This window comes from Giraffa tippelskirchi, chromosome 3 (genome assembly GCF_054371585.1).
Source record: "Giraffa tippelskirchi isolate mGirTip1 chromosome 3, T2T-mGirTip1v1.2.pri, whole genome shotgun sequence".
NCBI classification, from domain to species: domain Eukaryota; kingdom Metazoa; phylum Chordata; class Mammalia; order Artiodactyla; family Giraffidae; genus Giraffa; species Giraffa tippelskirchi.
Window position 1 is genome coordinate 6,839,782 of NC_137277.1, and position 25,898 is coordinate 6,865,679.

General features: G+C 49.1%; 2 protein-coding genes, 2 long non-coding RNA genes and 4 other non-coding genes across 10 annotated transcripts; 4 read left to right on the forward strand and 4 right to left on the reverse strand.

Annotated features, from left to right (window-relative positions):
• Window positions 1–404: 404 nt before the first annotated feature.
• LOC145540561 (uncharacterized) lies at window positions 405–2,240 on the reverse strand. Its single transcript, XR_014078386.1, has 3 exons — window positions 2,101–2,240; window positions 942–1,008; window positions 405–831 (listed from the first exon to the last, which is right to left on the reverse strand). It is a non-coding gene; the product is annotated as an uncharacterized LOC145540561 (long non-coding RNA).
• An 80-nt stretch (window positions 2,241–2,320) lies between these two features.
• MRPL58 (mitochondrial ribosomal protein L58) lies at window positions 2,321–9,374 on the forward strand. Of its 2 annotated transcripts, none has more exons than XM_081575193.1 (6): window positions 2,321–2,521; window positions 5,307–5,343; window positions 7,489–7,548; window positions 8,489–8,571; window positions 8,664–8,833; window positions 9,053–9,374. In XM_081575193.1, the coding sequence occupies exons 1-6, from the start codon at window positions 2,336–2,338 to the stop codon at window positions 9,135–9,137; spliced, it is 621 nt and encodes a 206-aa protein (XP_081431319.1). In that variant the 5' UTR covers window positions 2,321–2,335; the 3' UTR covers window positions 9,138–9,374. The 2 variants fall into 2 exon arrangements, with proteins under 2 accessions (XP_081431319.1, XP_081431320.1); XM_081575194.1 differs by having other exon boundaries at window positions 9,058–9,374.
• Window positions 9,375–15,936: 6,562 nt separating this feature from the next.
• On the forward strand, window positions 15,937–16,009 carry TRNAR-CCU (transfer RNA arginine (anticodon CCU)). The gene has a single exon. It is a non-coding gene; the product is annotated as a tRNA-Arg (tRNA).
• A 396-nt stretch (window positions 16,010–16,405) lies between these two features.
• Window positions 16,406–16,478, reverse strand: TRNAR-CCU (transfer RNA arginine (anticodon CCU)). The gene has a single exon. It is a non-coding gene; the product is annotated as a tRNA-Arg (tRNA).
• Window positions 16,479–16,543: 65 nt separating this feature from the next.
• Window positions 16,544–21,996, forward strand: LOC145540565 (uncharacterized). The gene is made up of 3 exons (XR_014078387.1): window positions 16,544–17,566; window positions 19,032–19,207; window positions 20,139–21,996. It is a non-coding gene; the product is annotated as an uncharacterized LOC145540565 (long non-coding RNA).
• TRNAR-UCG (transfer RNA arginine (anticodon UCG)) lies at window positions 16,805–16,877 on the reverse strand. The gene has a single exon. It is a non-coding gene; the product is annotated as a tRNA-Arg (tRNA).
• On the forward strand, window positions 17,348–17,420 carry TRNAR-CCU (transfer RNA arginine (anticodon CCU)). The gene has a single exon. It is a non-coding gene; the product is annotated as a tRNA-Arg (tRNA).
• ATP5PD (ATP synthase peripheral stalk subunit d) lies at window positions 21,075–25,843 on the reverse strand. 2 transcript variants are annotated; one of them, XM_081575198.1, is made up of 6 exons: window positions 25,789–25,843; window positions 24,206–24,336; window positions 23,840–23,936; window positions 22,356–22,427; window positions 21,425–21,487; window positions 21,075–21,274 (listed from the first exon to the last, which is right to left on the reverse strand). In XM_081575198.1, the coding sequence occupies exons 2-6, from the start codon at window positions 24,325–24,327 to the stop codon at window positions 21,143–21,145; spliced, it is 486 nt and encodes a 161-aa protein (XP_081431324.1). In that variant the 5' UTR covers window positions 24,328–24,336; window positions 25,789–25,843; the 3' UTR covers window positions 21,075–21,142. The 2 variants fall into 2 exon arrangements, with proteins under 2 accessions (XP_081431324.1, XP_081431325.1); XM_081575199.1 differs by having other exon boundaries at window positions 24,817–25,843.
• Between the last annotated feature and the right edge of the window lie 55 nt (window positions 25,844–25,898).

Below are 25,898 nucleotides of genomic sequence, written 5' to 3' on the forward strand. Positions count from 1 at the left end.
ATTATTCATAATCCCTGAGCCGTCAACGTGGGTGAGTCCCTGGCTTTGCCTCCCTGAGCAGCTTTTCCCAGTCACCATGGAGACGCCTCTGTTCACTCAGAGGTCTTGGGACTAAGTCAGGCAGGGAGGGTCCCAGGAGACTCCCCTTAAAGCCTATAGCCCCAGAGGCACATGTCAATTGCCATTCCCTTCCTAGTTTGGGTTTACAAAGGCAGTGCTTGGGAAGTATTTCTTTTATACCTCCAAAAGAATTTGCCTGTATCAGTGAGGCAAAGATGATAAAGCCTTGATTTGATGAAATCTCCTATTCCAAACAGCTAGCATTCCTAGGGGCATGTTTTTCCAGGTAATTATGTTCTTCCTAAAAATATGAACCTGCTATTAAGAAACAACCATTAGTGTTACTAATAATCACTAACATTTATTGAGCTCTGTTTTTGTTTTACCACTCGGCCTCTCAGCAAAGCAACTGAGCTAAACTTTAACTGTTTCCAAACACCGCTGGCTCTGTTTTAAACCTTTCTCAGAGTTAGAAACTCTCATTTTCGAAGTTCATTTTTTAACAGTCCTCTAAAAAGAGTTCTGGTTAGCCTGTCTGTAGCTGTCTGAATCTGTACTTTCTTCCCCATCCTCCTCTTGTCTCCTGGCTAGAAGAAATTGCCATCTTGCTCCACAAATCCTGGGGGTGGGAGGGGGTGGAGGTGGGGTGGGAGGAGATTGCCCACTTTTTAAAATATTTCTTTCTCGACCTACCCACCTCTTGTCCCAACTGGTGTTTGTCATGCTGAACCTTCTTCACAGGTGCTCCGTGGGGATGTTCTTTTAGGCTACCTTGTGAATGAAACTGAAGTTACTAAAACTCACCTCTGGCAGAATTCAACTTTCAAAAACACCTTCCCAGAGAATTCCTCTTATCAGTAATTTTTTTTTTTTTTTAGTACCTGTGATGCTTATTTAACTTATATGCAGAGTACATCATGAGAAACGCTGGGCTGGAAGAAGCATAAGCTGGAATCAAGATTGCCAGGAGAAATATCAATAACCTTAGATATGCAGATGACACCACCCTTATGGCAGAAAGTGACGAGGAACTGAAAAGCCTCTTGATGAAACTGATAGAGGAAAGTGAAAAAGTTGGCTTTAAAGCTCAACATTCAGAAAACTAAGATCATGGCATCTGGTCCCATCACTTCATGGGAAATAGATGGGGAAACAGTGGAAACAGAGTCAGACTTTATTTTGGGGGGCTCCAAAATCACTGCAGATGGTGACTGCAGCCATGAAATTAAAAGACGCTTACTCCTTGGAAGGAAAGTTATGACCAACCTAGATAGCATATTAAAAAGCAGAGACATTACTTTGCCAACAAAGGTCTGTCTAGTCAAGGCTATGGTTTTTCCAGTGGTCATGTATGGATGTGAGAATTGGACTGTGAAGAAAGCTAACGCCAAAGAATTGATGCTTTTAAACTGTGGTGTTGGAGAAGACTCTTGAGAGTCCCTTGGACTGCAAGGAAATCCAACCAGTCCATCCTAAAGGAGATCAGTCCTGGGTGTTCATTGGAAGGACTGATGTTGAAGCTGAAACTCCAATACTTTGGCCAATACTCATGCGAAGAGCTGACTCATTGGAAAAGATCCTGATGCTGGGAAGGATTGGGGGCAGGAGGAAAAGGGGACGACAGAGGATGAGATGGTTGGATGGCATCACCGACTCGATGGACATGAGTTTGGGTAAGCTCTGGGAGCTGGTGATGGACAGGGAAGCCTGGCATGCTGAGGTTCATGGGGTCGAAAAGAGTCGGACAAAACTGAGCAACTGAACTGAACTGAACTGATGCGCCAGGTTCTGGGTACTGGAGATCCAACAGTGAGCCACTGCCCTCCTACAGGTTCTGGCAGAGAGATAGGCAACAGACACAAAAATAAGACTGAGAGATGTGAAAGGGAAAAAAAAAAAAGAAGAAAGTGGATAAAAGAGTAAAGGGGGTGGAGATGAACCTGGGCAAGCCTCATTGATGCTGTGAGATTTGGGGGAAGCACGGTCTGGGAGGGCACAGACTGAAAGGGAGAGAAGTCGTGTGTCTGGGGTTCTTTTCACCAGGAGGCCTTGAGAGCTCGCCAAAGTCTTCTCCATCGCGGCAGCTACCCTCAGAGGCTTCCGGGACCAAGGAAGCCTCTTAACAGGTTTCTCGTGAAGGCAACGCAGGGCGTTCTGCTCGATTCCTGCCAACGGCAGGCGCTCAAGGCCTAGCGGAACCAAAGTCCCGAGGGAAGCGCGGGCCCGCGGACCGCGAGAGAAAGAACACACCGGAAGCGGCCCCTCAGGGCCGAACATGGCGGCCGCCAGGTACCTGCGCTGGGGTCTGAGCCGAGCCGAGGCCTGGCTGCTGCCGCCTCCCGCACGCTGCTGCCACCGGGCTCTGCACAGACAGGTAGAGGGCACCGAATTCCAGAGCGCCTACAGCCTGGACAAGCTCTACCCGGAATCGCGGGGCGCGGACACCGCCTGGAGAGTCCCGGTGAGCCAGGAGGGCCGGCCTGAAGGGGCGTTTCCTGGACTCCGCCGGGCGACGCCGGGGAGCCAAGGGCCCCACGCGCGAGGCGAGCGGCTGGGCCGGGGGCAGACGCGCTCAGACGCGGCCGTCGCCGCGAGCCGAGGCCGGTTGCGCTAGCAACCGCGGGGTTGGGGCAGCGGGGCGGATGGCGGCACCCGGTGTTGCTTGAGGTGTGCGGGCGCCGGGAGAGCACGCTGGCTCCGCTTCTTCCAAGACCACCAGCGTTTCCTCGTCCATTCGCCGTCCCTCCGGCCCAGATTCTTGGCCTCAAGGAAAACTGCCCTCCAGAGCGGACAGTTAAGGCAGGAAGCTGCCAGGCAGCTCTCTTTGGGAGCGTTTTGGCGAGTTCCGCTGTCCCCGGCCTCCAGCACGCCTGAGGAAACAGGGCTTCTTGTTCGTGTCCTTGGGATGCTCGCTGTGTGCAGGCGCTGTATCAGGGCCCGGGGCAGGAAAATGAGGACTCACCCAGTTCTATTAAGTTTCCGCCTACAGGACTGGAAGAGAGCGTTCTGTCATTCACTCAACTCATTCAACAGACTTCTGTTGAAAGCATGCCGTGTACACTGCACTAGGCATGGGGATAGAGTAGTGACCAAACACAAAAATCCTGATGCTAGTTAGCTTATCGGCTAATGAAGGGAGACCGGCAACAAATAAAAGCAGTAATATAGCGTATGTGACACGTACTTTGGAGAAAGTAAAGCCCGCAAGGAAGAAGTGCTAAGGTCGGGAGTGGGGTTACAGTTTTAAGTAGGGTAGTCTGAGGAGACCTCTGAGATGATGCTGCAGTAAGGACCTAGAGGAAACAAGGCAGCAAGCCATGAGAAGAGGAGCATTCCTTGTGGGGGGAACAGCAGGTGTCACCCTCTCAAGGGGTAGCATGTTCATCTGGTTCAGGGAACAGCAAGCAAGCCAGTGTGGCTGAACAGGGGAGTCAGAGGTGAAACTAAAGAGAGGGTTGAGGGGAGGACTGTTTATCGGGCTCATGGGCCTTTAGCTTTACTCTGAATATGATGGCGGCAGATCACATTAAGGAGGCAGATCATTAAGAGGAATGATCCAACTTAATTTTACAAAGATCACTCTTCTAGAGAATAGACTGCAGAATGGCAAGAACAGGAAGACCAGTGAGGAGATCACAGTAATACAGGCAACAGACGATAAGCAAGGGGACTTCCCTGGTGGTCCAGTGGCTAAGACACTGCACTCCCAGTGCAGGGGGCCCAGGTTTGATCCCTGGGCAGAGAACTAGTAACAGATCCCACTTGCTGCAACTAAGACCCAGTGGGGCAAAAAAAAAGATGATAAGCAGGGTGGAAGCAATAGGAGTCATGAGACTTGGTCAGTTTCTAGATAAGTTTTAAAAGGAAAGCCTACAGAATTTGCTAATGGATTTTCTAGGAGAACTGTGAAATAAAAGAGGAACTGAAGTGTAGAGCCCTGAGCAATGTAAAGACTGAGTTGCCGTTAATTGAGATGAGAGAGTGGCAGTAACATTCGTTTGTCCGTTCATACACTCAACAAAAAGTTTCTTGTGCTCCGTGTCAGAAACTGTTTCAGGCATTGCAGATACAGCCACGATAAAATACTTACCATCTCATGAAGCTTATGTTCTAACAGAAGGAGCAGACAGTAAATAAATGAGGAAAACGTGTCAAGAGAGTGAGAAGTGATGACTCGACCAGAGTGCTTTGACATGAGAGGCAGGGAGCTGCTTCTGGTTGTCAGGAAGGGAAGTCTTCTTTGAGGAGGCCGGAGGTTTGAGGCATCAGTTAGGCACCTGAGAGGAGACATCAAATAGCAGTGGGCTCTGCGGTGTGGAGTTGGAGGAAGAGGTTTGAGTTTGAGCCAGAAATATCACCAAGGATGATATTTTCAAAGGAGATGGGGGGGAATATTCTAGGGAAAGAGTAAGGGAGAGAAAAGGAAGGATCTCAGGGACATTCCAGTGTTTCAAGTTTCCAAAGAGCAAGCAGAGGAGAGTGAAGAAAGTCACAGGGAGGTTAGCGGGAACTGGAGAGGCCAGCTCAGAAGAGGGAAGAGCGCGCTTGAGGGAGGGCGCTGCCCGGGGTCTCCAGCGCTGCCAACGTGGTGTACATGGAGGATTTCACTGCCAGAAAATTCCAAGACGAAAAGGGATGAAGGCAGCCACAGCGGGGACAAGTGAAGACCCTTTGAGCTTGGGAGGCCAGAAGAGCCTCCGAGTGGGTGGTGTTCGCGCTGGGCCCGTGGACAGGAGGATTTAAAGCCACAGGGGAATAACTCAGGAGAGACGTGGAGGCGAGAGGTCCTGGAGTGAGTAGTTCAGCTTGACACAAACCCTCAGGGCCCCTGTGCTGGTCACTGTTCCAGGCAGACAGCCTCACAGTCAGGCCTCCCGTGGTCTGTGGCTCGGGGTGGGCAGAAGGGTGTTTCTTGGAGTCTCCCTGATGCGCATGTACTGTAGCCCCTTCCCTTCTCCCAGGCTGCTGACGGTGCCAGCACTAGCTGAGCGGGCTGGAGTGCAGGGCGGGCGGCAGGGAGGGCTGGAGAAGTCAGTCCCGTTTCCTGGAGGAGTGTTTCTGAGGCAGTACCTCTGGAGCCTGGGGAAGCTTTTTCTGTCATCTCGATACGATTTAGCTGGGGACCTGAAAATAGCTGTGTTACATTCGCATTGTGGCTTTACGTCGTTTCCTTTTTGTCGCTCTGGACCAGTTAGGAGTCGCTCAGCAGCTAATAGTCACCTGACACTGTGTACGTTTCATTACAGGACGACGCAAAGCAAGGCAATGATGACATTCCTGTAGGTGAGTGGTTTTGTTTCACAGAAAAAAACTCGATCGTTTCCTCCCCTGTCATGCGTTCCTCCCCAGCCCAGTGAAAGTAAAGAAGCCATCTTTGAGGGTGCAGAAGGGGGAGTCCTGTCAGCTTGTCGAGAAGAGGAAGGAAAAAGAAAGTGATGAGGCAGCCCTCCCCCGAAGCGCTGGGCAGCCCCCAGCACACGCGGAGAGCTCTCGATGGGCTTGTGACCTGGAACAGTCTTTACACTAGGTGAACTGGTCATTGTCTGAAAAGTCAGGCACAGAAGTGTCTCTATAGTGAGCTGGCATTTGTGCTTTACTTATATATAGATACCTGTCTGAGACACGCATTTCTGGATGTCCACACGGATCTGAAGGATGTGGAGGCCACCGGATACAGGGGCTGCACCGAGGGGGGGGAGTGGAGACAAACTTGGGAACTTGGTGTCTGGGAAACAGAAGTGGGGACTTCTCCCTGTAAACCATTTGCATAACTTCAAAGTTTTGTGCCCATCCAGCCTAAGATGGGGTCTGTAAAGAAACAAGCAGCCCCCTTGAGAGTCAAAGAGTTTCTGGCGCCCCAGACAGTGAAGGGAGAGCAGCCAAAGGCGCCGGCTCGAGGTGGCCCTGAAACAAGGAGGCCAGGTGACCACAGTCTAGAGCAGAGGAGCCGGCAGCCTGCTGCTGCTCGGTAGTTTGAAGCCAGCGGTGGTGCCCTGTGGCGGGAGGAGGCAGAGAACCAGGGACAACAGAGCCCATCTCCTGACAGCCTGGCGGGGCGGGCGGGCAGCGTGAATGGCCAGTCACCATTTTCTCCTCACCTATTTGGAAAAATAAGTTCATTTGATTGTTTCAAAGGGTGGAAAACCTCTCAGAAGCCATCCAGAGGTGTCCCCATTCCCACTGAGGCCCGCTCCCCACCAGCACGGGGCCGCAGTGCCTCGCCCCCCAAAGCCCCTGAAGCCCACCCTCCGGAAACTTGCCCACTGCCATGCCTTCCCGGCTCTCCTCAGACACTAGAAGACTGCTTTTCATGAATTATAAAAGTAGAAGGAATGGAGAAGGAAATGGCAACCCACTCCAGTATTCTTGCCAGGGAAATGGACAGAGGAGCCTGGTGGGCTACGGTCTATGAGGTTGCGAAGAGTCGAACATGACTTAGCAACTGAACAACAACGACACACAAACAGGCAGATTGTGATTTGGGGAAATACTTCCTGATGGAAATGTGGCATAAAATGGAGAGTGAAATGATCTGGCAATATGGAATATAGAGTTTTATAAGAAACGAAAATTAGTTTATAGGATAATAGTTGCAGATACTCAAAGAATAAAGTCTTACTTGGTCAGTTGTGTCCAACTCTTTGTGACCCCATGGACTAGCCCACCAGGCTCCTCTGTCCATGGGATTTTCCAGATAAGAATACTGGAATGGGTTGCTATGCCCTTCTCCAGGGAATCTTCCTGACCCAGGAATTGAACCTGGGTCTCCTGCATTGCAGGCAGATACTTTACGATCTGAGCCACCAGGGAAGCCTATTCAAACAATAAAATCCATGGTTAAAGAAAAAAAAAAGGTAGAAGGAAGCAACCTGATTTTACAGATTGAAAACAAAACCAAGACACAGGGAAGCAGCGAGGCTTTGCTGGGGTCACAGAGTCAGTCTGCTGAGCTGGCATTAGAAGACAAGACTCCCGGCGCCAAATGGAGTGCCCATTCACCCAGCAGGCGTTCTCATCCACTGACCGCGAGCTCGGCCCGGGGACGCACCTGCCAGCCGGGGCGTCCACAACCACCGCATTTCAAAATGCAACTTAAATTCAGTTTGTCCCTCCATTTGAGCTTTTGAAAGAGTCCTTGCTTTAAAAGTGAAAGTGAAAGTCGCTCAGTTGTGTCCGACTCTTTGCGACCCCATGGACTGTCCATGGAATTCTCCAGGCCAGAATACTGGAGTGGTTACCCATTCCCTTCTCCGGGGGATCTTCCCAACCCAGGGATCCTTGCTTTAAAACAAATGGCAAAAAGCGAGGGCAGTCAGATCTAGCCGCGTGTACTAGACCAGGAGCGGACAACCTGGGTCATAGTTTTACATCCTCTGCTGTCTCTGGCCTTGGGGAAATCACCTTGATGATGTGTGTTCTGTTTTTCAGATCGCTTGACGATATCTTACTGTCGGAGCAGTGGTCCTGGGGGCCAGAACGTTAACAAAGGTACGAGGTGCCTTGTTTAGCACTTAGCGGAGAGATGGACTTGAAGATTCTGTGTTTACATTCATGTGGAAATAAAGGGATTTTTTTTTTTTCCAGAAGCTTAAATACTGCCAGTTTATATAATAACCTCCTTTATTCTTTTGAATGTGGTCTGATCCTCGGACTCCCAGCGGCGGGGTACCAGGACTGGGATTGGTTTAGGAGTCTGAACAAAGGGACCGTGCAGTGTGAGTTGGCAGCCAGCTCCCAGAACAGGTTCCTTCATTCCTGTGGAACTCACTCCCCTCCCCCACCGCATTCTTGTCAGAACCCAGTAAATTGTGAGAGAAAGAAACCACTGGGCATTTCATTCCTGGAAGTTTGGGTTCTTTTGTTTGTTTTTTAACTTTTTATTTTATACTGGAGTATAGCCGATTAATAATGTTTGATAGTTTCAGTTGCACGGCAAAGAGACTCAGCCATACACATCCATGTATCCGTTCTCTCCCCAACCCCCCCCTCCCATCAGAGTGTCCTGTGCTTACACTAGGTCCTGGTTGGTTATCCATTTACCTGGAACATTATTTGTATTCTTTTTTAGTATTTACTTATTTGGCTCTGCCAGGTCTTAGTTGCGGCACTCAGGATCTTTAGTTGTGGCATGTGGGATCTAGTTCCCCGATTGGGGATCAAACCTGGGCCCCCTGCGTTGGGATCTCAAGAGTCTTAACCCCGGACCACCTGGGAAGTCCCAGAAGTTTATTTTTGTCCAGAAGCGCCTCACTGTCCTGGCAGGCTCATTCCACGGCCAAGTTGGTCTCCCCAAATTCACACAGGACAGGAGCATTCCTGGGTGGGCGTCTCACCTCCCTGTGGTTCAGAGTCCAGTGGTCACCAGCCACCGTGATGCTGAGGGTGCTCGAGCGTCTCAGTGACCCGTGCTCCCTCCCTTTATCGACAGTGAACTCCAAGGCCGAAGTCAGGTTCCACCTGGCGAGCGCCGACTGGATCGCAGAGCCCGTGCGGCAGAAGATGGCCCTCACGGTAAACCGCCAGCCCCCGCTCTCCCCATAACCTCTCAGTCACTTCGAAACCTCTTCTCTGCAGAACTCTGGTTTTGCCTTTGTTCTCCGCAGCACAAAAATAGGATCAACAGGGCGGGAGAGCTGATCCTCACATCTGAATGTAGCCGCTATCAGTTCCGAAACCTGGCAGATTGCCTCCAGAAGATTCGAGACATGATTGCCGAGGCCAGCCGGCCAGCCACGAAGCCATCCAAAGAAGATGCTGCAACTCAGAAACTCAGGTCCTTCAGAAAATGCCCCAAGCTTCTGTAAACCAATTCATGTGGGCGAGGGGGCCACACAGGGAAGAAAGGAGGCGAGGGAGGCCCGAGACTGGCCAGTGGGCAGACGGACCTTGAATGGAGGCCACAGCCTGGCAGCCTTGGCTGCCAGCTCCTCTCACCACTTTGAGAGGCACTGATTGGGCATCTGGGCGTAACTGTGTTCCTCTTTGTTTTCAGGATAGAAAACATGAATCGTGAAAGGCTCCGAAAAAAGAGAATAAATTCCGCCATCAAGACAAGTAGGAGGGTCGATGTGGACTGAAATCACCCCCTTGGGCTGGCAGAGACCCTCTTCAGGGCACCAGGGAGCTTGGACACTGTCAGGAGACAGGGCTGCTGTTCGTGTCCGTGCTCGTCGGTCACATTGGAACCGTCGCAAACGTCCATTGGGAATGAGGGTTGTAGGCCCTGGTCACCAAGGTCTTTAGAGGCGATCACCATGTTGTCAAAGCTTCATTATCCTTTTACTGTATTAGTTGCAATAAAATTCTAAACAGGGTTCCCCTTCTCATTCAGAATGCGTCAGGACAGAATTCCTACCTTTTCTCTCAGTTGAAATCTGCCTGATAATTCAGTTGAAATCTGCCTGATAATTATTGACCAGCACTGACTGTACAGTCCAGAGGGGCACAGAGGGGTGAACAGTGGGGTCTGCCCTCAGGAACACAAGGGCAGAAGGGCTGGGCCTGGAGACGGGTGTGGAGAGAACCAGGAGGACGTGCCAGGTGAAGGGGACAGTGCGAATAAAGGAGACCAGAGAGCAGGCTGGGGTGGCGGAGCTGAGGAGGAATCCATCAAATGTGGGATCTGTGTGGGGCCTTGTGGAGGTAAGTCTGGAGAGGGAGACAGAAGTTCACGGTGAAGAGTCGAGTTCAAGTGGAGAAGTTTAGCTTCTAAGACACGTGGGTACTAGGGAGCCACTGAGGGCCCTGAGTGGGAAGGGGTGTCGTGTGTTAGGTGCTACTGCAGCCTGTGGGGTTTGAAGATAGGAAAAAAGTGAGTTGGGGAACTTCCCTAGGGGTCCAAGAGTTAAGACCCTGAACTTCCACTCTAGGGGGCTGTGAGTTTGATTCCCTAGTCAGGGAACTAAGGTAGGTCACCTGGTAAAGAATCCGCCCACAATGCAGGAGACCTGGGTTCGATCCCTGGGTTGGGAAGATCCCCTGAAGAAGGGAAAGGCTACCCACTCTAGTGTTCTGGCCTGGAGAATTCCATGGACGGTATAGTCCATGGGGTCAAAAAGAGTCAAACACATGACTGAGCGACTTTCACTTAAGGGAACTGAGATCCCATGTGTCATGTGATACGGCCAAAAAATGTAAAAGAAGAGTTGGGACTGGAAAGAGGTTCTTGAGGTCCTATTGTGTGGGAAAGCACCCAGTCCAGCTTACCAACTGCAGATTACTCAGACTGTATGAATTCTCAGAATGTTCTCTCTTATTTTGATCTAGTTTACTCCTTTGACAGTTGACTGCACTCTGATGCTCTAAATGCAAGATCATGAAGTGTAGTAGTATGTACACTTTTATGTGAACAGGGACCTCATCATTCATGTGAGTGTAAACGGGGGGAGTCACTGATAAATGACTTATGAAATCGCAATGTGGAACACAGGGTCCCTGTCCTCAAGGGACTCAGAGCCCAGTAGGGAGGTAAGGCTCATATATGAGGAAGTGCGACATTCTTTGGTTCATTCAGTCAACAAATGCTGAATACCAGGCATCAGGTAAGGTCCTGAGGAATCAGCAGTGAACAAAAAGTCCTTTCTCCCAGAGAACTCAACGTTCTATCAGAATGATAAAAGCTGAGAAGCAAATGGATTCTTGTTAGGGTAACATGACCTAAAACATGATAACACGAGGAAGATCTAAATAGGTTTAGGGAGTAACTGGTTCCATCTGGAGGGTCAGTGAAGATGTACTTGAGGTGCTTCAGATGGGCCTGAAGGAGGGGAGGGGCTGGCCATGCGAGCACAGCAAGAAGCTTATCACCAGGACACTCCAGTGGTGGCCAAGGGCCCTGCCGGCCGGCGGAGGGGACAGTGAACCAGCATATGGAGAGAACGGGCTGTGAAGCCAGCTGCCCCGGGGTCAGCTCCTGACTTGCACCACTCCCAGCTGTGGGGCCTCCGGGAAGCTACTCAGCCTCTCTGAAACTTAGCTTTTGTTGCTGTTCAGCGGAAAAGAAGGAAGTCCAGAAATACCTGGAGTAACCGGCAAATTGGGCTTTGGAATACAGAATGAAGCAGGGCAAAGGCTAATAGAGTTTTGCCAAGAGAATGCACTGGTCATAGCAAACACCCTCTTCCAACAACACAAGAGACAACTCAACACAGACATCACCAGATGGTCAATACCGAAATCAGATTGATTATATTCTTTGTAGCCAAAGAATATAGGGGAAGCTCTACACAGTGAGCAAAAACAAGACCAGGAGCTGACTCAGATCATGACCCCCTTATTGCCAAATTCAGACTTAAATTGAAGGAAGTAGGGAAAACCACTAGACCATTTAGGTATGACCTAAATCAAATCCCTTACGATTATACAGTGCAAGTGACAAACAGATTCAAGGGATTAGAGCTGATAGAGTGCCTGATGAACTATGGACGGAGGTTCATGACATTGTCCAGGAGGCAGGGATCAAGACCATCCCCAAGAAAATGAAATGCAAAAAGGCAAAATGGTTGTCTGAGGAGGCCTTACAAATAGCTGTGAAAAGAAGAGAAATGAAAAGCAAAGGAGAAAAGGAAAGATATTCCCATCTGAATGCAGAGTTCCAAAGAATAGCAAGGAGAGATAAGAAAGCCTTCCTCAGCGATCAATGTAAAGAAATAGAGGAAAACAATAGAATGGGAAAATCTAGAGATCTCTTCAAGAAAATTAGAGATACCAAGGGAACATTTCATGCAAAGATGTGCTCAATAAAGGACAGAAATGGTATGGACCTAACAGAAGCAGAATATATTAAGAAGAGGTGACAAGAATACACAGAAGAACTATACAAAAAAGATCTTCATGACCCAGATAACCACAATGGTGTGATCACTCACCTAGAGCCAGACATCCTGGAATGTGAAGTCAAGTGGGCCTTAGGAAGCATCACTACGAACAAAGCTAGTGGAGGTAATGGAATTCCAGTGGAGCTATTTCAAATCCTAAAAGATGATGCTGTGAAAGTGCTGCACTCAATATGCCAGCAAATTTGGAAAACTCAGCAGTGGCCACAGGACTGGAAAAAGTCAGTTTTCATTCCAATCCCAAAGAAAGGCAATGCCAGAGAATGCTCCAACTACCACACAATTGCACTCATCTCACACACTAGTAAAATAACGCTCAAAATTCTCCAAGCCAGGCTTCAACAGTACGTGAACTGTGAACTTCCAGATGTTCAAGCTGGATTTAGAAAAGGCAGAGGAACCAGAGATCATATTGTTAACATCCGTTGGATCATCGAAAAAGGAAGAGAGTTCCAGAAAATATCTATTTCTGCTTTATTGACTATGCCAAAGCCTTTGACTGTGTGGATCACAAAAAACTGTGGAAAATTCTGAAAGAGATGGGAATACCAGACCACCTGACCTGCCTGTTGAGAAATCTGTATGCAGGTCAGGAAGCAACAGTTAGAATTGGACATGGAAAAACAGACTGGTTCCAAATAGGGAAAGGAGTACGTCAAGGCTATATATTGTCACCCTGCTTATTTAACTTATATGCAGAGTACACCATGAGAAACGCTGTACTGGAAGAAGCACAAGCTGGAATCAAGATTGCCAAGAAAAATATCAATAACCTCATATATGCAGATGACACCACCCTTATGGCAGAAAGTGAAGAACTAAAGAGCCTCTTGATGAAAGTGAAAGAGGAGAGTGAAAAAGTTGGCTTCAAACTCAACATTCAGAAAACTAAGATCATGGCATCTGGTCCCATCACTTCATGGCAAATAGATGAGGAAACAATGGAAACAGTGAGAGACTTTATTTTTGGGGGCTCCAAAATCACTGCAGATGGTGACTGCATCCATGAAATTAAAAGACGCTTGCTCCTTGGAAGAAAATCTATGACCAACCTAGACAGCATATTAAAAAGCAGAGACGTTACTTTGCCAACAAAGGCCGATCTAGTCAAAGCTATAGTTTTCCAGTGGTCATGTATGGATGTGAGAGTTGGACCATAAAGAAAGCTGAACGCCGAAGAATTGATGCTTTTGAACTGTGGTGTTGGGGAAGACTTTTGAGAGTCCCTTGGACTGTAAGGAGATCCAACCAGTCCATCCTAAAGGAGATCAGTCCTGAATATTCATTGGAAGGACTGATGCTGAAGCTGAAACTCCAATACTTTGGCCACCTGATGCAAAGAACTGACTCGTTTGAAAAGACCCTGATGCTGGGAAAGACTGAAGGCAGGAGGAGAAGGGGATGACAGAGGATGACATGGTTAGATGGCATCACTGACTCGATGAACATGAATTTGAGTAAACTCCGGGAGCTGGTGATGGACAGGGAGGCCTGGGGTGCTGCAGTCCATGGGATTGCAAAGAGTTGGACATGACTGAGCGACTGAAGTGAACTGAACTGAGTGGCTAAGTCATATCCAAATCTTTGTGATCCCACAGCCCTTCTACAAACTAGGGATGGTGAGTCCCGACCTCTAATAGGGTGGTAGGGTAGTAGTCATTAGTGGCGCTGAGCCTGTACCCAGGGAACGTTAGCCATGATTACTAGCCCAGTTTGGCTGGAACCCAGGGGGTGAGGCGCTGCAGAAGAGACGTCTGCCACCTTGAGTGGGAGCCAGGTCTAGAAAGGCCTTCAGTGTGACACCTAAGACGTTTGGACTCTACCCTTACAGAGGCTGTCAGGGGAAGATTAATCTCACTGGGATTGGATGAGAAAAAAGACTGTAGGGAAGTGGGCACAACTCGGTGGACAGATCCACAGGAGCAGTTAGGGACCCATCCTGGAACTGGGCCAGTGGCAGCAGTGATGGAGAGAAAACAGCTGATGCAAGAGGGTTCGGAGGACAGAAAGTTGACTGACTGGAGTGAGAGCTGGTGTGTGACAAGGGGGTGGTGCTGAGCTCTGAGACAGGAAGGTCACAAGGGAGCAGGCTTGGGAGGTTGGTTGGATGATGGGTATGGTGTTGCCTGGGAGGAGCCACTTTGTCTGGCCTGAGGAGGAATGCCTACCTGGTGATGCCTGGGACGGGAGTGAAGCAGGAGCTGGGGAGCGAGGTTCAAGCAGGGATGCAGGACAGAAGGGACAAGCAGCGTGTTGGGGATGGGGAGGAGCAGTTGAAGATGAGGCAAAGCAGGGAGACGCTTGGTAAGATGACAGCAGCAGGAAACCAGAGCGAGCATCCTCATGGTTTGACCCTGGACCTGAGGGCTGGGCCTGTGAGGCTCTCAGAAGACATGAGTGGCACGTGACGGGACTTGGCGAAAGCATTTAAAATACAGAGGAGGGGAAAGAGAGGTGAAGAAAAACAAAACTAGGCCAGGGGACACTAGAGAGCGGAGCCCAGGGGTGGGACCCGTCATTAAAAACAACAGGGCCGGTTACACAGCGAAGTAAGTCAGAAGAACAAATACTGTACACTAACGCATATATATGCCATCTAGAAAAATGGTACTGAAGAACCTATTTGCAGATCAGGAATAGAAACCCAGATGTAAAGGAAGGAGAGGGTGGGACGAATTGAGAGTAGCGTTGAAACATACACATTATCGTACATAAAATAGAGAGCCAGTGGGAAGTTGTTGTGTAACACAGGGAGCTCAGTCAGGTGCCCTGTGACAACCTAGAGGAGTGGGATGGGGTAGAGGGCCGGAGGGAGGTTCCAGAAGGAGGGGATATATGCATACCTATGGCTGATTCATGTCCATGTATGGCAGAAAGCAACACAACATTGTAAAGCAATTATCCTCCAGTTAAAAACAACAACAACAAAAAGGTGAGGGTAAAAGAATGAACAGGGGTGGACCTCACAGACACAGTGATGAGCAACAGAGGTCAGACTGTAAGAGTATGATTCCATTTACGCAAAGTTCAAATCAGGCAAAACTGCCTTGTGGCGTTGCGAGTCAGGGAAGTATTTACACCGGGGCAGTGGGGAGGAGGCAGAAGGGAGCCTTCAGGGGCGCTGGCAAAGTTCTGTATCTCCTCCAGCCATGACCTTGAGATGTGTACACCTTACTGCATGGATGTTACACCTCAACAACAGACCAGTTAGTTAACTGAAAGGAGGACAGTCTCAAGGGAGGAGACTGGAGCCAGGTGGGGTACATTCCTCTTTCTTGGTGGTATTATGGGTTTGTGCGGACTCTGTACGTGGGAGAGAAACAGAAAAAAGAACTTCTCCAAGTCCCTGAGAGCCAAGATCTCAGCGCAAGCAGGGCTGGGAGTAGACACTGACTGCCCTGGGCTGACTCTTCTTCCCGTTACATTTTCCCAACAGGTATGGATTTTAGTAGTGGGTTTTCAACATGTGTAACATTTTAAAATGTGCTTTTTCTGTATTTGTATTCCCTTTTGCATAACAGTCCTAAAGAAACAGAATATTAAAGTGGCTAGTTGGGTGATCCATTTCTTTTCGTTCTATTTTGTATTTGTGTCCTTATGTATTTCTACTATCAAGACTGGAAGAATGTGTTCCTTCCGGTTGTACATTGTTTCGTGATGGGGGAGAGTGTTACTGTTTCCGTTTCAGGAGTCGTGCTTGAGACGAGTTTGTTCTCGTTCACTTCCTACACTTAGCCATGGTGGTAAAATTTGGAAATGCCTACAAACCCCAGCCTTTGCCCGCCATCCACAGTCTTAGGTGTCCGGGCAGAATCGGCGCCGGCCTCCCAGCACCCGTGTGCTTGCCGGTGCGGCTAAGAGGGTACGGCAGCTCACTTCCCACCATCTTTCTTCCTTGCGGGTGACCGTGAGCACGCGAGGTCTCGTTTTGGCGCGGCCCCGGCACCGCATCCCTGGGCGTTTGCCTCGCTAAGTCGTGCTTTGCAAGGCCCGAGATCGGACCGCCTACTAGAGGCAGAGATGTTGCAAAACTGAGCCGCAGGCCCCAGTGGCCTAATGGATAAGGCACTGGCCTCCTAAGCCAGGGATTGTGGGTTCGAGTCCCACCTGGGGTAGAGCACCTTTTTGGTCGTTGCATTCTAGAATCCATATCCCCGCGGCTGGAAAACCAGCTAGATCCGCAAGCGGAGAACCCAAAGCAGGGAACTGCACCTCTGCCAGCCTGGAGGCCCCTGGCTTTTGGACAGCGCCCAGGCCGAGCGGACAAGGCGGGAGGATGGATGCGAGGTCACCCGGGCGGGAAGAGGGGGCGAGGGACACTAAGCCCCGGGCCGGGACGCGCCGACTATTTCGCTGCAAACGAGGCCCGGGTCAGTTGCACAGCAGAAGGCGCGCTGAGAGCAGGCGGGTGGGGCGCCCCGGAGTCCCCAAATCTCTAGGCTGCAGCCTCGGAGGCACGCGCTCTGCGGGCGCAAAAGCTAACATGGGGCCAGGCGCGCCCGACCCAACGCCACCCCAGGTGGGACTCGAACCCACAATCCCTGGCTTAGGAGGCCAGTGCCTTATCCATTAGGCCACTGGGGCGCGACGGCCAAGGGCGACCACGTGGTCCGTGGTAACGCGCAGCGGCGCGCGCACAGGCCTCACTCGGCCCTTCGACGACGCCGGCCGGACCGCGGACCCCGAGGACCAGGGCCGGGCCAGGGAGGCCTGCAGGGCAACCGGGGGGCGCGGCCGCGGGGCCACGCGAAAAGTTAAAACTTCACGGAGAGGCGAGACTGAGGACGATGCCGGACGGCAAGGGGCGCAGAAGGGGAACGTCTGAAGGAAGAAGGACCAAGGGGATGAAATCATGAAGAAAGCAGGTTCTCATTTTGAACTCGGGAGGAACCGCCCGTCCAAAACAAAGCCGACCACGAAGGGACTCGAACCCTCAATCTTCTGATCCGAAGTCAGACGCCTTATCCGTTAGGCCACGCGGTCCCGAGGCCCACGTCTTCGCGGGGAGATAGTTGGGCGCACCCTCTCGGGGGCGGCGTTGGCCCGGGAGAGAAAACCGTGGGCTTTTGGCCCCAGGGCGCGTCCTCGGAACGGAGGAGCAACAGCCACGCTGCGCCAGCGCCAGGGCGGCCGCAGGTGGCTCCCACTTAGCGAGGAGGCCGCGGGCCCCGAGAAGTAGGGTGTCTGACTTCGGATTAAGCGTTTGAGCCCCTTCGTGGTCAAAGCGGTTTAATCCTGAGAAGAGGACGGCATTCTTGCGCCGCAACCAAACCCAGCTATTGCCCTTGTTTCAGGCACTGAGATAGCGCGGGACGTGTCTTCGCAGCTACTTCCATCTCCTGGGGCTCGTGTCCAATCGGGCTTTGCACCTGGGAACTTCCGGGTTGACGTCACTACGCCGGCCTGCGGCGTCATAGTTCAAGGGACATGTGATCAGGCGTTGTCCCCCTGAAGCCCCAGTGGCCTAATGGATAAGGCACTGGCCTCCTAAGCCAGGGATTGTGGGTTCGAGTCCCATCTGGGGTGGGACTTAAGCCACCTTAAGTTCTTCTTTAATATAACTTCACGACCACAAAACAGCAATTTTTTCTCCTTCCTTCTGAGACCGTTTTCGTGCCCGTGGATGCCACTTCGCCCTTTCATTTTGATCGAGCCTGACTCTACTTTGAAAGGTAGATCGATACGAGTGCAAACGGTTCCCCACTTGATGTTGCCTGTGGTTGACGTCTAAACAGTCACGTGGCGAAAGGGCTCCGCCAGCTACGAATCCCTGTGCAGAAGAAGCGAGCGTGTTCTGTGCGAGTCCATCGCCGTAAGGTTAAAAGCAGACCACGCAGTCGCCACCCCCGTCCCTCCCTGCCCCCCGGAGCCCCCAGCTGGAGACAGGCAGGCGGGGTCGGGGTGGGCGCTGACCAGCTCCTTGCCCGGCGTCCGGCTGTAGGCTCTGTCCCCGCCGAGAGCGCGCCCGCCACAGTGCCCTGTGCTGGGGCGAGAAGGGGTGCAAGGAAGCTTGTGTGTGCACGCTCCTTGGACAGTGGGGGCGACAACGGCCAGTCTCTTGTGTGCACCCAAGTCCCACGGGTAAAAGATGACCCTGCTCGCATTGGGTGATCGCAGGACTGTTTATAAAGGGATTAGCAGATAAACAAGGTCTTCCTGCTTAGCACAGGGAACTAGATTGAATATCCTATGATAAATCATAATGGAAAAGAATATGAAAAAGGATTGTGCTGGCACTCATTGGAGTATTCTAGAGTCCTCTAGCTCTTTCTAAGCTTCTAGGATTAGGAGTTGGAATGGCAAGTGTCTGATAATCACGGTGGTGTGAGAGGGGCAGGTAGCAACTTGCTATGGCCATAACCGGGGGAGGAGAACAGAGTACCCAGAGGACCCTGGAGTAAGCAAATTGCATTTGATCTTGTGGGCAGAGGATTTTAAGCAGGGGAATAAAATAACTGTATTTGCATTTTGAAAAGATCCCCTTGGCAGCACCTTAAAGAATGAATTAGAGACAACATTGTAATCAACTATACTCCTATATATATGTATTTTAAGAAGGAATTAGAGGCAGGTGAGGGTACAGGCAGGAGACCTCTGAGGGAGAGACTGTGGTTCAGGGAAGAAATGACCAAACCATGAATGGAGGCAATAGCAGGTCCACCAACGATCTTTGCCTGAATAAACTACAGTTGACCCTGGATCAACTTAGGGATTAGGGCTGCCGACCCTCCTCAGTCAAATTATCTTGAGTTTAACTTTACCCGCAGGTTCAACTGACCTTAGATGATGTAGCTCTGTAGTATGTACTTAAAACAAACAAACAAAAAATCCACATATAAATGGTACCATTCAGTTCCAACTTGTGTTAAGGGCCAACTGTACTTCATTAGGGATTACAAAATAGCGATTTTCCCAATGTTACTTTTCTTTCCATATTTATTAACTGGAATACTTTGTAAAGGACTTTTGTCATTAACCAGGTCTATTAGTTTAACCTGAAATACTTTTGTTTAAATTGAGACATGATAAATGCGTATTTTTTTCTTCAATGCCAGTTTTTAGGGTAAGGAGTTGAAACCCTTAGTATAGCCCATCTATCCATTTTTTAAGTCTCTCCCCCTCTTTTTTTTTTTTTAGCCACACCTCGGCTTCCAAGATTTTAGCTCCTGGACCAGGGGTTGAACCCTGCTGGGCAGTGAAAGCACTGAATCCTGACCATTGGACCTCCAAGGAAGGTCCTAACTATTTAAGGATGAACAGCTTGTACCCGGATTTTGAGTTGACCCAGTTAGAAACTTTCTCTTCTAATAGAGGTATTTACTGATTCGTAATCATCCTAAGTGTGTTTGGTTCTGTGTTTATGCTACTTATGTTTTTGCCAATTTCTATCTTTAACTGTTGCCATGTAGGAAGTACATCTCTCTCTCTAATGATCTGAAAAGCACAATCCTATTTTACTAGCGATAATTTTTCATATAAAATCAATGCATGCTCAATGCAAAAACTTCAAACAATTCAGGATATAAAACCTCAAAGTGCCCCACCCCCAGCCCCCACCATGCTTCATAAATGCCTGGGACTGAGATAATGTTCGTTTTTCACTGTTATTTCTTACTGTAAGTCTTCCAATGCCTTCCCTCAAATGCTAGGGACCCCTCCGTTAATTTTTGGTCTTGCTGCAAGGGATCTTAGCTCCCCAACCCGGATCCAACCCACGTCCCCTGCAGTGGAAGTGCGGGGTTTTAACCACGGACAACAGACAACCAGGGAAATCCTAGGGACTCCCCTCCCATTGTTAGAAAAGTTTCACAGGCCTGTCATTGATTCTTCCCTTCCTGGTTCTAACCACACTCCAAAAGGTTCCCTATGTTTTCACTTTTCTGCAGCCCTAGAGCGTCAGCTAGATGGCTGGGTGCCAATTCAATGATTCACAGCAGTGGGGAGGGTGCACGTGGTACTCGTTTTGTACATGAAAGGCCTTCTGTAGAGCTTGACTGCTGAAAAGTCACGGATCATGACTGAAGCCACCCTAAGTGGAACACGCCTTGCTCCCGGTTACATTTTACCTACAGCCCACCCCTTGCCCTATAAATTAGGGGTGACGGTGCCCCAGCCTCTATTCAGCTTGTCCTTTAAGACATTACTGTTGACCTCCTCCCATAAATTCCATCTGCAATCTCGGGCAGAAATGTCACAAAATTGTTGAAATGTGTCTTTTCCTCAGTAGGTTTTTTTTTCCTATAGGATTTAAGCCACATCAACTTGGATGCCTTTACTTAGATTGCTTTCTTACTGAGAAGCTTCCCAGATTATCTCATTTTATTCTTATTACGATCCTGATGTTCGTAAATGAGAAAAGGAAGTCTGGAGATGGCAGATTAATCTAGAACCAGCAATTAAATGGTCAAGGGCAGGTGTAAGCAGGAGGGATACAAGCTCCTCTGACTTCAAGGACAACAGAACTTTCCCCACCATCTCATCTTACTTTAAACTGCCTTTATTTCCTGGCATTGCTCAGGCATCCTGCAAGGAATTCTGCTATAAAAAATAAATCCTGCTATAATAATTGTCTAGTCACTAAGTCATGGTTTTTCTAGTAGTCATGTACGGATGTGAGAGTTGGACCATAAAGAAGGCTGAGCGCCGAAGAATGGGTGCTTTTGAATTGTGTTGCTGGAGGACTCTTGAGGGTCCCTTGGACAGCAATGAGATCAAACCAGTCAATCCTAAAGGAAATCAGTTCTGAATATTCACTGGAAGGACTGATGCTGAAGCCCCAATACTTTGGCCACCTGATGCGAAGAGCCGACTCATGAAAGACCTTGATGCTGGGAAAGACTGAAGGCAAGTGGAGAAGGGGGTGGTGGAAGATGAGATGGTTAGATAGCATCACTGATTCAATGAACATGAATTTGAGCAAACTCCAAGAAATAGTGAAAGATGGGGAAGCCTGATGTGCCACAGTCCATCAGGTCGCAGAGGGTCCAACACTGAGCTACTGAACAACAACAATAACCACCGCAGCCCTGGGGCCTCAGCAATTTGGTTCCTACACATCCTCACCATTAGACAACCGTACACACCTATGGACACACCTTTCCAGTTCAACAAAAGCTCTGCTCCCAGTGAGGTCACCCCAGAGTTTTACTTATCTCAACCACAAAGGAGCAGACACACAGCACCATGTAATTATTTTTAATGTCCAGAGTTTATAATTCGAGGGCCAGAGCTTTCTCCCAGACTCGAGCTCATAAGCTCTCAATTGGCCTGTGAGGCCAGTAGGGGTACTTCTTCTTGTCTAATTTGGTTTCTGGGAAGACTTCATTCAAGTCCTCAATGGTCATCTGATCAAATGGAATTATGTTCCTCATCTTCTCCAGCTGGAAAAAAGAGGGGAAATGTGTCAAGATAAACAGGGTTGCAGAGATCAAAAAAAGAACCTGAAGCAGGTGACCGCCGCTCGGTGAAGGACGCGTAGCCGTGAACGGAGAGAAAATGGATTACAGGCAAAGGCCAAGGCTCTTCCTTACCTCTTTCTCATATTCCTGAATCCTGGTCTTTGAGAGAGTCAAAAACTCAGCACAACTTTTCACCTTTAAGAGAAGGGAGAAATTCTGTTTTGAAACCAAGTTGTACCTTCCCGACCCCGAGGCTCCCATGGTATGAGAAGTCCCAGAGCCCACCACTGCTTTCCCACACTCTGTGGAGAGGAGGTGGACCCCTCTGACTACTGGGCGGGGTTCTGCTTTAGGGGGCAAACTGCAGCTCTCCCCAGCACCCACAAAGAAGCCCATATAGGAGAAGCAGCTTAAGGTGGCAGGACCAGGGCTCTACAGTGAGTTACTCACCAAGGAAACCTACAAAATGCCTGCCTTACCCAGGCCTGCCAAGTGGCCAGGACAAGCCACTGACCACCTAGTCAGACTTCTCCTTGGTGGAGCCACCTGGGTTCCAACGTTGGGCCTTCAGTACTTGCAAGCAAACGGGTATTTGACTATTCACTACTGTGTATAATTTTCCTGCCTAGTTTCAGCTCCTTGATTGTTTTTAACAGTCATGTTGAGGTATAACTGACATACAATAAATGCACATATTTAAAGAATACTACTTGATAGAGTTTGATATACGCATCCACCTGCGGAACCATCACCACAGTGAAGACAGTTTAATATTTATCATCCCCTCCACCCCAACCCCAGGCAGCCACTGATGTGCTGGTCACCAGAGATTTAGCTGAATTTGTTTAGTTTTCCATCAGTGGAGTAATACAGTGTGTACTCCTTTGCAGGATTCTTTCACTCACATAATTATCCTAAGGTTCATCAGTGTTACTGCATTTAGTAACAGTTCATCCCTTTTTAGCAATCCTTTAAATTCACTCCACCTTAACCTTACTAGTAAGAAACAGAACTGTCAGGAATTAAGAGAGTTTTTGAATAAGTAAGAGCCTCCACTACTTACATCTTCTTTTTCCTCAGCATCCACCTGGGCAGTATATTTATCCTCTGGTATAGGAACCTTCAGGGCATTAAACTACAAACACAGGAATAACGAACTGTTGTTAATATCACCAGGAGTCCCCCAAAAAGGACTCAAAAGCTGCTAATTGTAACAGATCACATAAAAACACATTCTCCATTCCAGGCGGTACAAGCAGGCATCTAGGGCATTCTACTGGAAAGAGTATTAGACTGGCAATGGGAGCTCAAGGTTCCTCTGCCTCATCACTAGCTGGAGACCTTGGACAATTCTCGCAGTTTCTTCACTTGATAAAGAGAGACAGGCTTGATGACCTCAAAGAACCCTGCAGTTCTAAAGTAATTCTAATTTCTCTCTCTTTTTTAAATTTTAACTATTTTTTTGGCTGTGCCACACAGCATGCAGGATCTTAGTTCCCTGACCACGGATGGTTCTCCACTCTGCAGTGGAGAAGCAGAGTCCAAACCACTGGACCACCAGGGAAGTCCCCTGATTTCTCTTTGAAAAGAAACCCTAGTGGACAGGTAGCGGAAGTCATGTTTGCATAATGGAGATGGATGAGATGTTCTCCTTAAAAGACGGCTTAGTGTCTTGGCCCCAGCACTGAGCGCTGTTCCTAGCCGAGTGGCACCTCGATAAGTATCTGCTGAATGAACAAGCAAACCCTGGATAATGAAATTTAACATCAGAATATAGGTGGGCGAGGGCTTCCCTGGTGGTTCAGTAGTAAAGAATCCACCTGCCGATGCAGGGGACACAGGTTCGATCCCTGATCTAGGAAGATCCCACAAGTGGTGGAACAACTAAGCCCATGTACCACAACTACTGAGCCTGTGTTCTAGAGCCAGGGAGCCACAACCACTGAGCACACATGCTGCAAATACTGACACCCTCACACTAAAGCGCTGTTGCTCCGCAACAAGAGAAGCCACCACAATAAGAAGCCTGCACCCCATAACTAGAGTAAACCCCTGCTCACCACAACTAGAGAAAAGCCCCCGCAACTACAAAGACCCAGCACAGTCAAAAAATAAATTATAAAAAGAAGAAGACAGACAGGTGAGTGAGAGACCACAGCTACAAGGGACAATAAAAAAGAGGAAAACAGTAAAAGGGTAGGAAAAAATGTCAGTCTGATTTAAAAGGAGACAGGTGGAGAAGTCAGGCAGTCGGGCAGAAACATCCAACTCAACAGCCCTTTGGCTCCCGGATTAAGACTCTGTTATACCGTTCTTAGGTAAGAAACCTGCTGAATGAGGAGACCCTGAATTCTCTGCACCTAGGTGCACTTAAATCTCTTATCACAAGACCTTTGGCCACACCCATTTCTCCTGAGCCTCCCTTGGGATCTGGGGGTTAACACCACTCCTCTTCCCTCACTGTCATCCCCTGTATCTGTCTACGGTCCTGCTCCCCCACCCACAGCCGTGTTACAAGACCGAGGCTTTAGCTGCCTGAAGGCTCACCTTCTTCTCAAAGTCATCCACCAAGCCAGCCTTTGCCACGTTGGCCTTGTAGTAAGCCCAGTCGATGGCAGGTGGCTTCTCAGGCAGAGTAGCCAACCTGCTCACATAGAAAAGCAAAAGTTAGGACTGTTCCACGAGCAAGAGGAAATTCACACAGCAATTTCCCTGATCTTCATTCCTATGTTCTGGAGCTATCACCCACTCTTCCCTAGGAGGGAGATCATAGGAATCAAAGAAAAGAAAAAAAAATCACTAGTATTTAGAAAATGCATAAATTTCTTTCTGCCAGAAGAACATCAGAATTCATATATTTTGTTTCCACATGAAGTCACAAGTCCAGAGGCTCCCTTTCAGCAAGGTACTGACCTGGAGGTTAGGGTGTCGTTCCAGGACTTCAAGGAGTTAGCCACAGCCTTCTGGTTTCGGGGGATGATCTCCCAAAAAGCTACCCAGTCAATGGTTTTTAGAGCAAGTTTCCGTCCAGCCATCTTGAGATCCTGGAAAATACAACAGGTCAGATCAAAACAGGGCTCTTGGAGAGAATCCTCTGAAGGGCATCGCAGAAGTACTCAAGTCTTTAAGAAATAGATCAGCATCATATGAGTGGGTATATCTGTCAACTAAAGGAATTAGGATGACAATATCAGGACACTTTAGTTTTTAAAATTCAAGGTGTAAACCTGGCATATAAATATATTCTAGATGGTATACCCTCTCTTCCCCATCTCCTAATTTATCCCTAAAAGTCCAGTTATTAAAAAAAGAAAAAAATCCAGTTATCCAGTGTTTGCACTCCAAGTACCTTTGGAAATATTGCTAAAGCAATATTCATGCATTACATAAGTTTGTAATTTAAAAATACTTCCACTCAGCCTACATTTTATTCACTGATTCTCCAGTGCACAGAACCTGACACATATTCACATTTCAACAAGGCTTAGTTAAATAGAGCAGACGCTGGACCAAAATTTCCTCACCTGAAAAATGGGGATAATAAGCTCTGTTAGCCAAAAAAGGCTGTTAAAAATATCAAATATAACTGTGCACACCAATTTGCACTACAAACTTAAGGGGCTCTCTACCCACTCCTTGTTAGACTGGTAATACGCCCACACCTTATTCATGCCTGGTGATCCCCGGTAGTGTTAGCACATACGGAGTATACTGGCAATGCTCTTAAAATATATATATATTCAATACATACATGAGTGTGAGAGAACATGGAAAGTGATCACAACCGTTAAAGATCTTTATAAACTATGGGGTGGATCACAAAGGAGATGGAAATTTTCCCCAAGGCCTTAAAAGAAAGAAAACACATGTCCAACATGTGCCTCTTCCTTTCACTCTCAAGACAGCTTACGCTCCCTGGAGTGGAGGTGAGGGGCGGGTAACCTTTAAATACACCAGATAGAATAAGTGCCCTTGCAGAGACTTTTCCAAGCTCGGAAGTTTAGTAAATGGGTTTGTTGTCTTTTATTTACTGCTGAATCCCCAGCGCCTAGAACAGATCCTGAACACAGCTGGTGCTCAGTGAATATTTACTGAATCGGTAAATGAACCCTGCACTAGAGAAGCTCTTTAAAAGCTCCACACGCTCGAAAGCTGGAACCTTCAGAAGGGAAGCGCACAGCCCTCCAGCCTGCTCAGCGTCACCAAGCAGGCTAAAACTACGTCCCGGCCACGTTTCCTCAGCCTCCAAACCGGACTCCTGAAGCCGCCAGGCTGGGGTCGGGCTGGACGAGACAAAGGTTAGTGGAAGCCCTAAAAAGTCAAGAGGCCACAAACTAGCCTCTGCGGCCTCGCCCTCGAGGGAGGGGAGAGGAAGACGGCGCGAAAAAGCAGCCGCGCAAAGCAGGGGCGAGACAAGCGTCGAGCCGAGGTATGCAGGGTCAGAGCAGAGGAATCCGCTGCGCTCAGGTAGGTCCCTGGCCCCCAAGCCAACTCACCTTCACCGACCCCGGGCGGCCCGCAGTCCGCAGCAGCAGAGAACGGAAGTAGGTCACCGGAAGCTCTTCCCTCAGCCAACCCCAAACCCAAGGGGGCGGGCCTTGTCTTG

Bases quoted from the DNA above. Each gene is read 5' to 3' on its own strand.
- MRPL58 (XM_081575193.1), top strand. From the start codon at position 2,336: ATGGCGGCCGCCAGGTACCTGCGCTGGGGTCTGAGCCGAGCCGAGGCC. The intron at 2,522-5,306 runs GTGAGCCAGGAG...GTTTCATTACAG, and splicing joins ACACCGCCTGGAGAGTCCCG to GACGACGCAAAGCAAGGCAA. The intron at 7,549-8,488 runs GTACGAGGTGCC...CTTTATCGACAG, and splicing joins GGGCCAGAACGTTAACAAAG to TGAACTCCAAGGCCGAAGTC.
- ATP5PD (XM_081575198.1), bottom strand. From the start codon at position 24,327: ATGGCTGGACGGAAACTTGCTCTAAAAACCATTGACTGGGTAGCTTTT. The intron at 21,488-22,355 runs GTAAGTAGTGGA...CTTCTCTTAAAG, and splicing joins ATGCTGAGGAAAAAGAAGAT to GTGAAAAGTTGTGCTGAGTT. The intron at 21,275-21,424 runs GTAAGGAAGAGC...TCTTTTTTCCAG, and splicing joins TTCAGGAATATGAGAAAGAG to CTGGAGAAGATGAGGAACAT.